General features: G+C 66.9%; 2 protein-coding genes across 2 annotated transcripts in view; both read left to right on the forward strand.

The window, feature by feature from the left end:
* Positions 1–5,788: 5,788 nt before the first annotated feature.
* LOC114071832 (myocyte-specific enhancer factor 2B-like) lies at positions 5,789–9,245 on the forward strand. Its single transcript, XM_027909703.1, has 8 exons — positions 5,789–5,851; positions 6,002–6,205; positions 6,307–6,435; positions 6,691–6,853; positions 7,879–8,024; positions 8,187–8,298; positions 8,411–8,504; positions 8,933–9,245. The coding sequence occupies exons 1-8, from the start codon at positions 5,798–5,800 to the stop codon at positions 9,243–9,245; spliced, it is 1,215 nt and encodes a 404-aa protein (XP_027765504.1). The 5' UTR covers positions 5,789–5,797.
* A 1,823-nt stretch (positions 9,246–11,068) lies between these two features.
* Positions 11,069–13,114, forward strand: part of LOC114071829 — a 42,733-nt gene continuing 40,687 nt past the window's right edge. The window contains exon 1 of the mRNA XM_027909699.1: positions 11,069–11,149. Coding sequence (XP_027765500.1) covers positions 11,069–11,149 — 81 coding nt within the window. The remainder of the gene's footprint in view (positions 11,150–13,114) is intronic.

Genomic DNA, 13,114 nt, shown 5'->3' on the forward strand with positions numbered 1-13,114 from the left:
GGGGTGGTCACGGTCACCCCCGTGGCTGCACCGTGGCTTTGTCCCCACCAAGGCAGAGGCCGCACAAGGACAGGGCACGAGTGGGGGCGTGGATTGGGCGGTGCCTTCTCCGGGGCTGATTCTGAGGCCGGGTTTGGGCCCAGCCTCAGGGCCAGGGCACAGCAGCTTCCCCCGAGCTCGGGTTCTGCTCCATCCAAGGGAAAACACCTTCTCAGCCTGGCCCCTCCGTGCCCTGCAGACTCCCAGACTCCACTGTCCCCTTCCAGGAGCCCCAGGCTGTCCATGTGTCTGTCACATGGGGCCGTCCGTGTGTCTGTCCGGGTGTGACGCAGCAGCATCTCCCTCTCTTGGCTCTGCAGAGTCACCTCAGGGCGTCCCCGAGGGCTTCGAGCCACGGGATCCACAGCCCCCCACATCCTCTGGAGCTCAGCGAGCTCCGGTGCCCAGCGGGTTCCTGGACCCCCCTTCGAGGGCACAGCATCCCCTGGGACCTCCCAAACTTCACCCCATCCCAGCCCCCTACACTCCCACAAACTCACCCACGCAAACCCTGCAAATCCCCCTAAACCCAGACCCCCAGTCCCCCCTCAGTGTCACCCCCATCCCAGTCCCCCCAAACCCCACCCCCCACCCTCACTGGCCCAGCCCCTTTCCCTCTTGGGGGCGCGGTTATGCAAACCAAGCCCCGGCGTTCCGCCAATGGTGAGTGAGCCCGGCGCCGTTATGCAAATATCCCGCCAGGATGGGCGGGGCTATGCAAATATCGCCGGCGCGGCTCGGGCGGGCAGCGCGCGCTGCGGGGACACGGGATCGGGACCGGGACCGGGATCGGGACTGGGATCGGGATCGGGACCGGGACCCGCACTGGAGGAGCCACCCCGGCTCCGCTGCAGCGCCGGGAACCCGAATCTGGAGCTGCCGAGGAGGACGAGCCGCTGTCCCGGTGCGTGTCCCCCGGCGGGGAGGAAAGGAGGGAGGGTCCCGCACTCCCGCGGGGGGTCCCGCACCCCCCGGGGCTCCGGTGTGGCCGGTCCCGAGGAGCTGGGGGACGCGACCCCCCCCAGCTCCGTCGCGCTGCTCCTGCAGGGCTCCCCGCACTGCCCCCGCATCCCCCCGGCCGCGCCGTCGGGGCGCACGGGCAGGGGGAGCGGGGCCGGCCCGGGGAGGGGCCGGTGCGGCCGGAGCGGCGCCCGGCGGGCTGGTCTGGGCACGGCGGAGCCCCGGCCCCCGCCCCGCCGTCTAGGGATGGAGGGCTATAAAAAGCCTGTGGTTTGCGCCGCGCTCGGGGCGGTTATTTTTACTCGTGTCTGTGCAGGGAGGAACGCCCGGGTTTAACCCAAAAGTGCAGCCTGGATGGCAGCCGCCCTGCCCGGACCCCGCCACCGCCTCCCGGGCACATCGGGGCCTTTGGGCCCTGGGGCTGAGCCCGCCGTGCAGAGGGGAAACTGAGGCACGGCCCCGCGGCGCTGGTGGCTCGACGTGCAGGGAGTGTGACAGTGACAGCGGTGACACCCCGGTGCGGGGTCAGGGCCTGGTGACACCTGGGGGGGGGTCACTGCTCTGGCTGTTCCCAGCACACGTTGGCTCCTTCTCTGCTCCCAGGTGGGGATGGGACACGGACACGGCTCCTGCCAGCACGTGGCATCTCCAGCGTGTCCGGTTCTCCCTCTGTCACCCAGGGAGGGCGAGGTGGATCCTCTGCAGGATCCTCTGCAGGATCCTCCTGCCTGGCACAGCCGATTGCCAGCACATCCCCGGCCCCATCCCTGGGGCTTTACTCCTTTAATGAGGGAAAGTTTCCCAGGGCTGCTGGCTCTGGGGTTTCACAGGGAAGGAACTGGGGTGGCAGCTGTGGATGAGTGGGAAGGCAGGGCCAGGACCACGGGCCGTGCCCCCACGGCACCCCCACGTCCCAGTTGGGGAGGGAGTGTGGGCAACCTGGTGATCCCCGTCCTGGCTGCTTTCCATGTCCCTGGCTGCCAGCTGGATGTGGCACGTGCAGGGAGACCTGTGGATCTCAGGCAGGAAGGGAGATCTGGGAGGGAGATGCAGGCCTAGGTTTGGTTTAGGGTGTCAAACGTTCCCGCTCACCTCCAAGCCCGGAGCGCTGGTGAGAAGGAAAGTAGGTTTGGAAAACTTTGGAAAACTGGGTGTTGCGAGGGGACAGGGATCCTGCTGACTCCTGGGAGAAGCATCCTGGCAGTGAGGGAGCTGTGGGGGTGCCTGGAAGGATTTGGGGACTGGTGTGTTTAAGACCCTTGAATTTCCTTCCTCTTCACCAGAAGTGCAGCAGGATTGCGAGGAACAAACCAGGTTTGGGAGCCACGCAGCCCTAATGCCACAGGGGACGGGCTCAGGCCAGCCAGGAGCAACTTTGCTGCCCCCAGCAAAGCCTCCAGCAGCAAATATCCCCCCCATTAATTCCCCAGCTGCAGCGTGGGGCGGCCCAATCCTGTGGGAACAGCGGCGAACACCGAGCCAAAAAGGTGCTGGGGGTCTGTGTGTCCACCTGTCCTTCCGAGAGCAAGAGCTGCCTCGTTTTTTGGGGGGGGTGTTTCGATCCTTCCTCCTTCCACACAGTCATTTTGGAACCGAAAAACCTCCGCCCATCGCGCTCCGCCGGCAGCACCGGCCCGTGGCTGTGCCGGGCACTGGTGGCACTTTCGCTCTGTGTCACCCCCAAGGGGACGGAGTCGAGGCTGGATAAATTAATTCTAATCGATTGATTAGAACTCCCTGGGGTGAGGTGGGCGCAGGGGTCAGTGGAGGTGCTGGTGGTCCCTGAGCCCCTCCAGGCCCCCATCCCCACCAGCCTCTCCTCTCCCCTGCTTCCCAGCTGGCTCCTCCTGCCTTCCCTCTCCCCACCCCCAGCGCTGCCAACCCTGCTCTGGTTTGTACTGGTCGCTTGTCTAAACAACCTATAAAAAGCAGAAGGGCCCGACAGGCACAAACCCTGCTCCGCTCGGGCCTTTCCCCGCTCCGGGGTCGGGGTGATGGTCACACCAGCCCTGCAGTTCCCTGGGGATCTGTGAGATCCGGGCTGGGAGCAGGGCAGCAGCTGCCAGGGGTGGATGTGTCCCCCTGGTCCCAGCACTGCGTGTCCATCCCTGTCCTGTGCTCCTCCGACCTCCCGGTCCCCGAGCTGCAGCATCATCATCATCATCATCATCCCTGCCCTCCTCTGGGATTTCGCTGCTCCTGGCTCGGATTTTCCCCTCCCAGCCAAACCCAACTGCTTCTCCCTGTAAAAGATGGGATGGAAACTCTTTCTCCCACTTCAATCACCATTTTTTCTCCAACAAGACACTTTTTGGGAGCTGCACAATACCGACAGCAATTGATAACCACTCTGTCTCCCCCCCACTTTCTATCCCTGCCCAGTCACCTCCAGCTTTCAGGTTTGTGACTAAATCCCCATAATTTTGCACAAACACCATTTTCCCTCACTTTCTGTGTCCCATGGGAGGATGAATCATGGGGGAGCTCAGAGATCCTGACCTGGGGTCATGTGGGGAGCGCTCGGACCCCGGAGCGGCTTTGCCCCCAAGTGCTCCCCTAATAACCCACCTGCTTCGATTTTGGGATGAATCTGGTGGATTTAACACTTCTGGAATCATCCAGGGATGCAAAGGTGTCAGAGGCAGTGCTGGGAACTCCCGTTATCGTGCCGAGCATCCCACACCGCACACGGAAAAACACTCCGCTCTCTGGGGGTTCGCTCGGTCTCACAGCACTAATTAGGAGCTGGGATGGGGAGTTTACACCTCAGGCACGATGCAAATGACCCCTAAAGGTGTAGAGGACCCGGGGTGTTAATTATAAACCTCGTGCCAGCCCAGGGGTCGGGGTGCCACCCTGCTGTGGGTGCTGGCAGAGTGGGCTGAGGGGCTGTGGAACCGAGCCCGGTGCGTGCGAGCCGGCAGAGCCCGGGCTAAAGATAAGCTGGCGTGGGAGGGAGCGGAGTCTGACGGGATGCCAGGCAGCACCAGAGCCTCTGCCTGGCACGGGGAGCACGGAGTGGCTCCTCTCTGGAAGGTTTTGAGGGCTCCAGAGCTCCGGGTTTTGCTGGGATGACGATGCCAGTTGGGGCGGTTCAGTCACGCTGTGAGTCCCCATCACGGTGATGGGAACCTCCTCATCCACCAGGAGCCTCTGCGGGACGTGGGACCCCCTTGGGATCCCCATGGCGTCACCCCATGGGTGCTGGTATCATCCAGACCCCCACAGCCTCAAACAGGCCAGACTCAGACCCCCCCTGGGGAACAGCCCCTCTTTCCACACCCCAAACTGAACACCGTGGGGCAGGGGGTGGGATGTAAGAACTGACCCCTCTGGACAGCCCCAGGATTTACTGGCAGTGCCCTTTGGTGTCGTACCACAGGTGCCAGGGCCAGCAGAGCAGGAGCTGCCCTGGCAGTTGGGAAAACCTCCTCCATTCCCGCTGGGAATCGCCGGCTCTTTCCGGCGGGGCCGGGGTGGTCCGGGCACCCCCGTCGTACCCCGGTGCCGTGCGTGGGCCCCGGGACACAGGGTGGCAGCAGGGCCGTGGGAACGGCAGCGCCATTTCCTTCCATAAATTAAAATTAGTTTTGATCGGCTAAATTTAGCGGGCTGAGCAAGATGGTAAATGGCAACGTGCTCGAGAGGGGGAAGCGGGGCGAGCCCGGGGGGCATCGGGGCAGCGAAAGGCTGGCTGGACCCCGCCTGCCCCCCCTGGGGCACAGGGGGGGGATGCCAGCCCAGCTCGGGGGGTCTCGGGGTGCTGGGTGTGCCCAGCGCTGAGTGCCCAGCCCTGTTGGCTTCCCAGCTCGGCTCTTGCCCCGTGGTTGTGGCCTGGGGACAGTGGGGACAGCACCAGGCCAGCTCTGCCCCCAGAGTGGGGCGAGGGTCCTGTTAGGAGCGCCTCAACCCCACCCGTGGCTCTGCCCCAGAGGCACTGGGGCATCCCAGAGGGGTTTTGGGGGGGCTGGGGGATGGCAGAGGAGCAACAGTGGGGGCTGTGTGGCAGCGTGGGGGGGGTACAGCGGGGTCACAACCCCGTGCCAGGCTCTGAGGGGCGCAGGCACTCCCCCAGCCAGGGGGGATGTGGGGTCCCCAGACCCCTCGCCCTTCCCAGGGCTGGCTCACGTGGCCACGAGAGGTGGGTGGTTTCGCTTTGCTGTCTCCTCTGTACAGCCACTTCCTGGCCTGTGAATGGTGGAGGTCAAATTTAGCCTCTTAGTCTGAGTTAAAAAAAAAAAAAATAGAGAAATCTAAAAAAAAGAAAAACAACTGGAGCCCAAAACCAGCCCCTTTGGTTCGAGGGACCCTCCCCACTGCCCTTAAATCCGCCCTCCCCATCCCACGGACCCGCCGTCAGCAGCATCAGGGGCAGCATCAGAGCAGCCCCCCGGCCTCAGGGAGGAGCAGAGGGATGAGAACCTCATCCTGAGCTCCCAGTGAAGGATTTGGTGTCCCAGCACCGTGGCTTTCCAGCCGACACCCACAGGTGCTGAGGGCCCGGGGTGATGGGGCTGGGGCGGCTGCTCAGGGCTGAGGGGATTTTTCCTCCTCTGCCCCATCAGAATTCCCCAATTTTTTTTTTTTTTTCCACTCTTCACTTTGCAGAAGACCAAAAAAAAACCTGACAAAACTTCCCCCGAAAACCTTTTTTCTCTTTTTTTTTTTTTTCTTTTTTCAGCAAAACCTCATTTTTGGGCGGTGCTGGGGCGGATGCTCGCTCGGGACGGCCCCGGGCCGCGGGGGCTCAGGGGCTTCTCGCTCTCTTCCAGCCCCGAATCCGGCGTAGGAGGCAGAAATGGGCCGTAAAAAAATACAGATCAGCCGGATTTTGGATCAGCGGAACCGGCAGGTACGGAGGGGACTCTGCGAGGGGGGCGAAGCCTCTGTGCTCCCTCCACCCCCAGGGGTGTCAGCCCTGCAGAGGGGCCCCGGCAGGAGGGTTGGGGGCTGTGTCTGGGGGTCTCCAGCCCGGTGTTTGTGTCCCTTTCCCCCCCCCCAGGTGACCTTCACCAAGCGCAAGTTCGGGCTGATGAAGAAGGCGTACGAGCTGAGCGTGCTGTGCGACTGCGAGATCGCCCTCATCATCTTCAACAGCACCAACCGGCTCTTCCAGTACGCCAGCACCGACATGGACAAGGTGCTGCTCAAGTACACGGAGTACAGCGAGCCCCACGAGAGCCGCACCAACTCCGACATCCTCGAGGTAGCGGCCCGGGGGGCGGCCCCGGAGGGGGAGGAGGAGGAGGAGGAGGAGGGCTGGGCCGGCTGCAGGACCCCCCCCCGATGGCCCTGCTGCCCCCCCAGACGCTGAAGCGCAAGGGGCTGGGGCTGGAGAGCCACGAGCTGGAGCTGGACGAGGGCCCCGAGCCGGGGGACAAGGGGCGGAGGCCGAGCGAGGGCGTCGACCTGTCGGTGGCGCGGCCCAGGTTCTACGTGAGTCGCTGATGGCGGGTGGAGTGGGACCCCCAGAGACCCCCATCCACTCCCCTGTCCGTGATCTCGGCCCTGCAGAGCCCTGAGAGTCCCAGAGAGCCCCCATCCCCTCCCTTGACCTCTCTTTTGCCTTACAGGGCTCCGGGGGTCCCCTCCTTCCACCTCTGCCTCTCTCTGCACAGCCCCGAGGGTCCCCAGGGGTCCCCAAGAGTCCCCGTCCCCTCCCTGTCCTTGACCCGTGTGTGTCCCCAGCAGAGCCCGGTGCCGCTGCCCGAGGGTGCCTACGGCAGCTCCCCCCCAGCCACGGACATGTCCCTGGGCAGTGCCAGCAGCTCCCCCCAGAGCCAGGGCCGCTCCCCCGCCTTCAAACCGGCGGCCCCGAAGCCACCGGGACGGTCACCGGGGCCGCTGCCCCCAGGTAGGCTGGGACCCTGCAGGGAGCTGGGTGTGGGGGAGAGGGTCCCTGCCACGGGTGCCCCATCCCTGCTGTGGGTGCCCCATCCCCTCCACAGGCCTCCATCCCCTCCGTGGGCACCCCATCCCCTCCATGGGCACCCCATCCCTGCCACAGATATCCCAACCCCTCCATGGGCACCCCATCCCTGCCGTGGATATCCCAACCCCACCACGGGCACCCTGTTCCCACCATGGACATCCCAACCCTGCCACAGTCACCCCGTCCTTTCCACAGTCACCCCATGCCCACCCTGAGCACCCCATGCCCACCCTGAGCGCCCCGACCCCGCTGACCCCGCGGGGGTTTTCCCGGCCAGGCCCCGCATGCAAAGCTCCTCTCTCGGTGTCTCCCGGGGCTTTACCGGGCGTGGGCAGGGAGAGCTGCAGCAGCTCCAGCTGTGGAAACACCGGCCCTGGCCCCCCCCTCCAGCTGCTTCCTGCCCCCTCCCAGCACCTGGCACCCAGCTGGCCCCTCACCCTGCACCCACGGTCCCCCTCCCGCCTGGCACAGCACGAGGGGCTCATCCTGCCCAGCAGCAACGGGCACCTGGCGGCCTCCAGGCCCACATGGCAGAAAAAGCTGATGGAAAATAAAAAGATGCTGGGCTTTGACCGGTGGAAACCACCCCCCCGCTCCCCCTGGGGTGGGTGGGAGGTGGGTGGGGATGTGAGCGTGCAGCATCCCCGTGAGTCTCCTTGGGGTGATGGGTGTCCCCCCATGGGAGGTCCTGGGTGTTCTGTGGGGATCTGGGGTGTGGGAGCTCCTGGAGAGGGGGCTGGCACCTGCTGGCACTGCCTCCATGTGTCATCTCTTGTCACAGCCCGTGGCCACAGCCCAGCTGCGCCCGTGGCCCCGGAGGACGTGGCCGCTGTCCCGGCACGGCCCACGGCAACGAGGGCACCAGGGTTGCCACCCTCACACCCGTGGGGGATCCCCACACCCCTCGGAGCCACCCCCTGCATCCTCCTGTCCCTCTGTCCCTGCAGGTCTCGGCTACCCCCTGTTCCCTGCGGGCAGCCTGAACCGAGCCCTGGCCACCAAGACGCCCCCGCCGCTGTTCCTGGGGGCCGAGGGTCGGCGTGGGGAAGGCCAGGGCAGCCTGGCGAGCGGCCGGGGCGGTGGCGGCACCGTGGTGAGTCCAGGGCGGTGTCCCCTCCCCAAATCCAGCTCCTCCCACCCCCCCTTGCCCAGCCCAGCAGCGGGGCTGTGCTGGGGGGGCGCAGGAAGGGCCCGGGGTGGGGGGAGATGCTCTGGTGGCTCAAAAGCCTGACGAGGTGACCTCGCTGTCCCACAGCGGCCGCTGTACCCGGCCCTGCAGACCCTGAGCCCCGTCCTCACCCCGGGCAGCTCCAGCATCCCCAGCCACGGCCTCGCCGGCTTCCCCTTCCTCAGCCCCTCCCAGGCAGGTGAGTCCTGGTCCCTCAGCCTTGGGAGGGCATCTACACCCTCCCCCACTACACCACCCATATGTGGAACCCCCTTCCCTTGGATCCTGCTCACTCCTGACCTCCTGCCCAGCAGATTTTGGGGCTGGAGAGGTCCCGCCGCCCCCCGGGTTCCTGCAGCCCGGCCCCCCGGTGTGGCAGCACCCACGGGACGTGGCGGCACTGGGGTAAGGAGGGGGGCACTGCGGGGTGGGGGACAGGGGGGCGTGGGGTGTCTGCTCGTGGGTGCCACCTTCCTGCTACCAGTGTCCTCCATGCTGGTGCCTGTCCAGCTTCACCCCAAAACTGGGCTGTGTAGGGTCACCCCAGAAGCCCCCCCAGCTCGCCACTGTTGGCAGAGCCCACTCCCAACCAGATTTCCCCACAGAGCCGGTCCCCACGTGCACCTCCTGGTCACACACCAGGCTCCCAGCAGCGGGATGGGCACCTGCCCAGTGCCCAGCTGGGCCAGAGCCGGGGCATGACATGAGTTTTGGGGGGGTCTCAGCCCCCCTAGGGATGAAAAGCGGGGGTGAGCTCAGCCCCTCTCCATCCTGCACCCCCCAGCAGGGCATGCAGGGATCCCCGGCCTCACCCTCCTCCCCTCCTGCCCCAGGGTCAGCGGCCGGATCGTCTCTGCCGAGGACCCTCCCCCGGCCCCCGGCTCCTCCCCGCAGCACCAAGCCATCAGCATCAAGTCGGAGCGGGTCTCCCCGGGGCTGGGCTGCCCCTCGGGCACCCCCCAGCCCCCCCTGGCCAGCCTGGCGTCCCTCAGCGAAGCCTCCCGAGGCTCCGGAGACCTCCAGCCCCGGGATGACTATGCCAAGGGGTACCCCTACCCCCTCGGAGCCCCCCGGCCGCCGGCGGAGGAGCAGAGGGTCGCGGTGCCCCCTCGGCGGGCGCAGCCCTTGGACGTTTGGCAGAGATAGCGAGGCCGAGGGGGGCGCGGGGGGTGGGGGGAGCCGTGCTTAGGGGGAGCAGCCCCCGCTTCGCCCCCCTCCTCAGACCCTCGGGGAGCCCCCCGTGTCCTTTGCAAGCCACAGGGCTTCTCGCGGGGTCCCTGTCCCCCCCGCCTCGGTGCCCCCACATGCCACCAACCCCCACCCCACCCCCGGCTCGCTGCGCTGCCCCCTTGACCCCTGCAAGGCCAGGACCCCCCCCTAGGGGCAAGGAGCGCTGCCCCCGTGCCCTGCCCGGTGCCGGGCACTGCCCATCCCCTCCTGTCCCTGCTCCGGAGTGTCCCCAGCGAGCGGGAATGGCTGGGAAGTGCCACGCGGTGGCAGCAGGACTGAGAGCACCAGCAGCAGCTCCAACCCTGCACCCCCCCCACCACCCTCCCCGGCCCAATCCTGCGTCCAGAGGGGGCTGCCGGGGTCCCGCAGTGAAGGAGGGGTGTGATGGGGAAAGGGAGGGGGCAGCCGGGGTGGTGGGTGCCATCCCTCCCCCATCCGGGGGCTCTTTTCTATTTATTATTATCTTCTCACCAATAAAGAGCTGGGGGTGTCGGGGTGTCTGATGTTGAGCTTCTTGGGCACACGCCTTGGGGTGGCACAGGTCGTTAATGTCCCCAGGGAGGGGAATTGGCCCTTTTGTCTCAGCGTTGCTGTCCCACTCGTGTCCCCCCTGGCTCAGAGCCACCTCTCCAGGGTCAATGGCCAGCAGGGTGGGTGACAGCTGGGTCACCCCCAGGCTGGCCAGGTCCCTGCGGCCCGGCCGTGCTGCCCCCACCCCTCAGTGACCCCAAAAAGCTGCTCAGAGGGTCTCAGTGCCACAGCCTGGCGCTGGGAGCGGGTGGCAGGAGGACAATCCCCCTCTGTGCCCTTAAGATTGGCATCGGCGGGGCAAGCGGGGGGTTAAGCGAAGGGCTGGGCCCGGCCCAGCTGAGCTGTGTCTCTCAGAGCTCAGGCCCAGGCTGGGCATGGGGGTTCTGCCGCTTTTTGGGGTGGGGGATCATCCCACGGGGCCTGGTGGGCACAGCCACAGCCACACTGCTGGGAGGTGAGTGAGGAGGGGGGCACCGGGGCCCTGCAGTGCCCACCGCCCCACAGGGGTGTTTGCTGGGGGTGGTGGGTCCCCCCCAGCGCTGCCTGGGCACCCCCAGGTGGGGATCAGGTGGGGGTAGAGGGGGGGTCCAGCGCTGAGCTGGGCCCCTTCCCACGGCCGGGGGGGGGATTACTGAGCCAAGCCCCGAGATTAAAACCTGGGCGGGAGATTAAGCCTGGGAAGAGTTTGCCCCGTTTAATAGAGCGACATAAATACCAGCCGGGATTAGGGGCTGTGAGGAGCCACCGCAGCCCGGGGCTGGATCCAGGCTCGGCCCAGGCCACCCCCTCCCCTCCGATGGTGGGTCCCCTCCTGGGCCACCCTCGGGACTGGGAAGGGGCTTGTGCGTGGAAGGAGGAGGCGAGACACCCGGCGAAAGTGTGGGGGCTGGGGTAAGAGGCACTGATTGAATAGCAATGACTGCATGATTTATGGTTTGCATTATTGCACGGCTCATTTGAATATATGCTAATCAGGCTTTTCTCCCCGTTTTGTTTGTAAGATTTAGATTTGCTATGGCAACCCGCTGGCATGGAAGGAGCGCCAGGAAATGTCAGGGCGAGGTGAGCCCCGGGGAGGGGCTCGGGGCTGCCGGGGCGGGGGGGGGGGGGGGGGGGGGGGGGGGGGGGGGGGGGGGGGGGGGGGGGGGGGGGGGGGGGGGGGGGGGGGGGGAGGGGGGGCAGGACTGATCGCATCCCACCACCGGGACATGGGAATGGCCGGCGGGACCCGGAGGGCAGAGCGGGAGACCCGGAGCCACCGGAGCCACGAAATCCACCGGCACCTGCAGGTCCAGTAACGCCCATTGCGACAGGTCCTAAACTGGGGTTGGGGGGTGCCCTGGGGTGCCCTGGGGTGCTTTGGTGCTGCAGAGAGGCCCCTCTGCCCCAGCCTCGTGTCGCTGCCTGCCTGCCCTGAGACCCCAGCGCAGGGGAGAGGGGGGTGTCCCATTGCACTGGACCCAAAGGTGGCACCCAGGGACCCCCAGCTTTACTAGGGAGGGAGAAGGGGGAGACAGCGCTCGGGGTGACACTGGGAAGCCACAGAGCATCTGCGTTCGCTCTGTGTCCCCCGCCGTCCATCCCACGGGGTCCTGGCCCACCGCGGAGGGGTCTGGGCCATCTCCTGTCCTCTGTAGCTCCCTGTCCCCTTCCCAGCTGGCCCGAGAGCTGCCCCAGTGAAGCCCAGTTACCTGCAGAGCCAGCACGGCGGGGTCTGTGCTGCTCCGGGGGGGTGCTGGGCTCCAGCGCTCGGAGCTGCGGAGCCGGTGGGGCTTTGTCTCCCGGTCGGTGCCGGTTCCTCTCCCAGCGCGGGGTGGGGGATGTTGCTGTCCAGGGTGTGCACCCCGATTTGGGGGGCTGTGCGCCTTGCCATCAGGGTGTCCCCTTGCTGGGCAAAGACGGATGGGTTGGTTTATGGGGGGGTTGTCCCCTCCCCAGAGCCCCGGGGGAGCAGCCCCGTGTCATCGGATCCCAGCCCGGGGGGGGTGTGGGCCAAAGATCCGTGTCCCTCAGGGTGCTGGTGCCACCGAGGGGACACATCCCTGGTCCCTCCGCTGCCCCCTTCCCTCGGCCCTGCCCCCGTTGGGAGAGCACCGGGCCTGTCCCGGGGCAGGCGCGGCCCCTCAGAGCCCCGCGGCCACGCGTGACCGCGGGCACGGCCGGGGACGCTCCGGGCTGTCGCGGTGGCCCCGGGGCTGGGCACCGCGTGTCCCTGCAGCCGCCCGCTCCGACGGGGGCCGGTCTCTGCTCCCGGAACTGTTCCACGCCTTATAACGGGGCCGGAACGAGCCCCGGGGCTGGCCACGAGCGGCCGCGGCCCCGACGGAACGGAGGTGGCCGCTCCCTCCTCGCCGCCTCACCGGGGGCTGCTTCCCTTTCCCCCTCGCCCCCTCCCCCCGGTGCATTCTCCCCCAAACACCCACTTTGTTGTTTTGCGAGAGCCCTGAAATATTGATGGCGCTGCGCCGGGCGCCTCTTAATGAATTTTTGATCAAAACTGTATCAGGGAGCCAAAATACACCACCCACCCATCCCCCCAACCCAAAAACTGAGCCCGCCGGGGGTGGGGGACACTGCGCCTGCCGGTACCGGGGGGATGGAGGACCCGAGCCCGACCCAAGGGCCTTTTACCGGTGGAGATCCCCGGGCAACGCGGGGGTCTCCCCGTCACTCAGGGCGGGGGTCTCACCCACAACCGGGCACGGTTATTCCAGGGCTGGCGGCAGGATTTGGGGTGCCCGGCGTGCAGGCCCGGCCTCCTGCAACCCGCGGGGCTGGGAGGGCCCGGCCGAGCCCCCCTGAAGCCCCGGTTGGATGGGACGGGCGGTGGGCGGCCGGGGCAGCGAGTCCCGGTGCCCCCCAGCCCGGCCGGGAGAAATATTCGTTAATGAGGAAATGCATAAGCGGAGCTCATTAGGGCGGAGCGCGGAGCCGGCGGCCTCCCCGGCAGCGTCGGGTCGGGGGATGCCCGTACCCGAGGCGGGCAGGGCCGGGGAGGCACCGGGGGGGCACCGGGGCGGTCCCGGCTCCGCGGCGGGGGCCGCGCATCCCGATCGCTCCGGCGGCCGGAGCCGGGCACAGCCCAGCCCGGCCCCGCTCGGTGCCCGGGGGTCTGCGGGGGGTTGTGTGTCTCTTTGTACCACACCTTCCCCCCCACCCCGGTGCCGAATTTGGGGCGCAAACCCCTCCGAGCTCTGCGCGAAGCCACCGGTTTTTAGCGCTCCCAAAATCCCGGTGCGGCGGAGGAGCGAGGG

The sequence above is a fragment of the Empidonax traillii genome, unplaced genomic scaffold (assembly GCF_003031625.1).
Source record: "Empidonax traillii isolate 1590-97213 ecotype Southwest subspecies unplaced genomic scaffold, ASM303162v1 scaffold2315:size121786, whole genome shotgun sequence".
Taxonomy (NCBI): domain Eukaryota; kingdom Metazoa; phylum Chordata; class Aves; order Passeriformes; family Tyrannidae; genus Empidonax; species Empidonax traillii.

Coding starts and splice junctions, on each gene's coding strand:
- LOC114071832 (XM_027909703.1), top strand. CDS start 5,798: ATGGGCCGTAAAAAAATACAGATCAGCCGGATTTTGGATCAGCGGAAC. Junction 5,852..6,001: donor TGGATCAGCGGAACCGGCAG/GTACGGAGGGGA, acceptor CCCCCCCCCCAG/GTGACCTTCACCAAGCGCAA. Junction 6,436..6,690: donor TGGCGCGGCCCAGGTTCTAC/GTGAGTCGCTGA, acceptor TGTCCCCAGCAG/AGCCCGGTGCCGCTGCCCGA.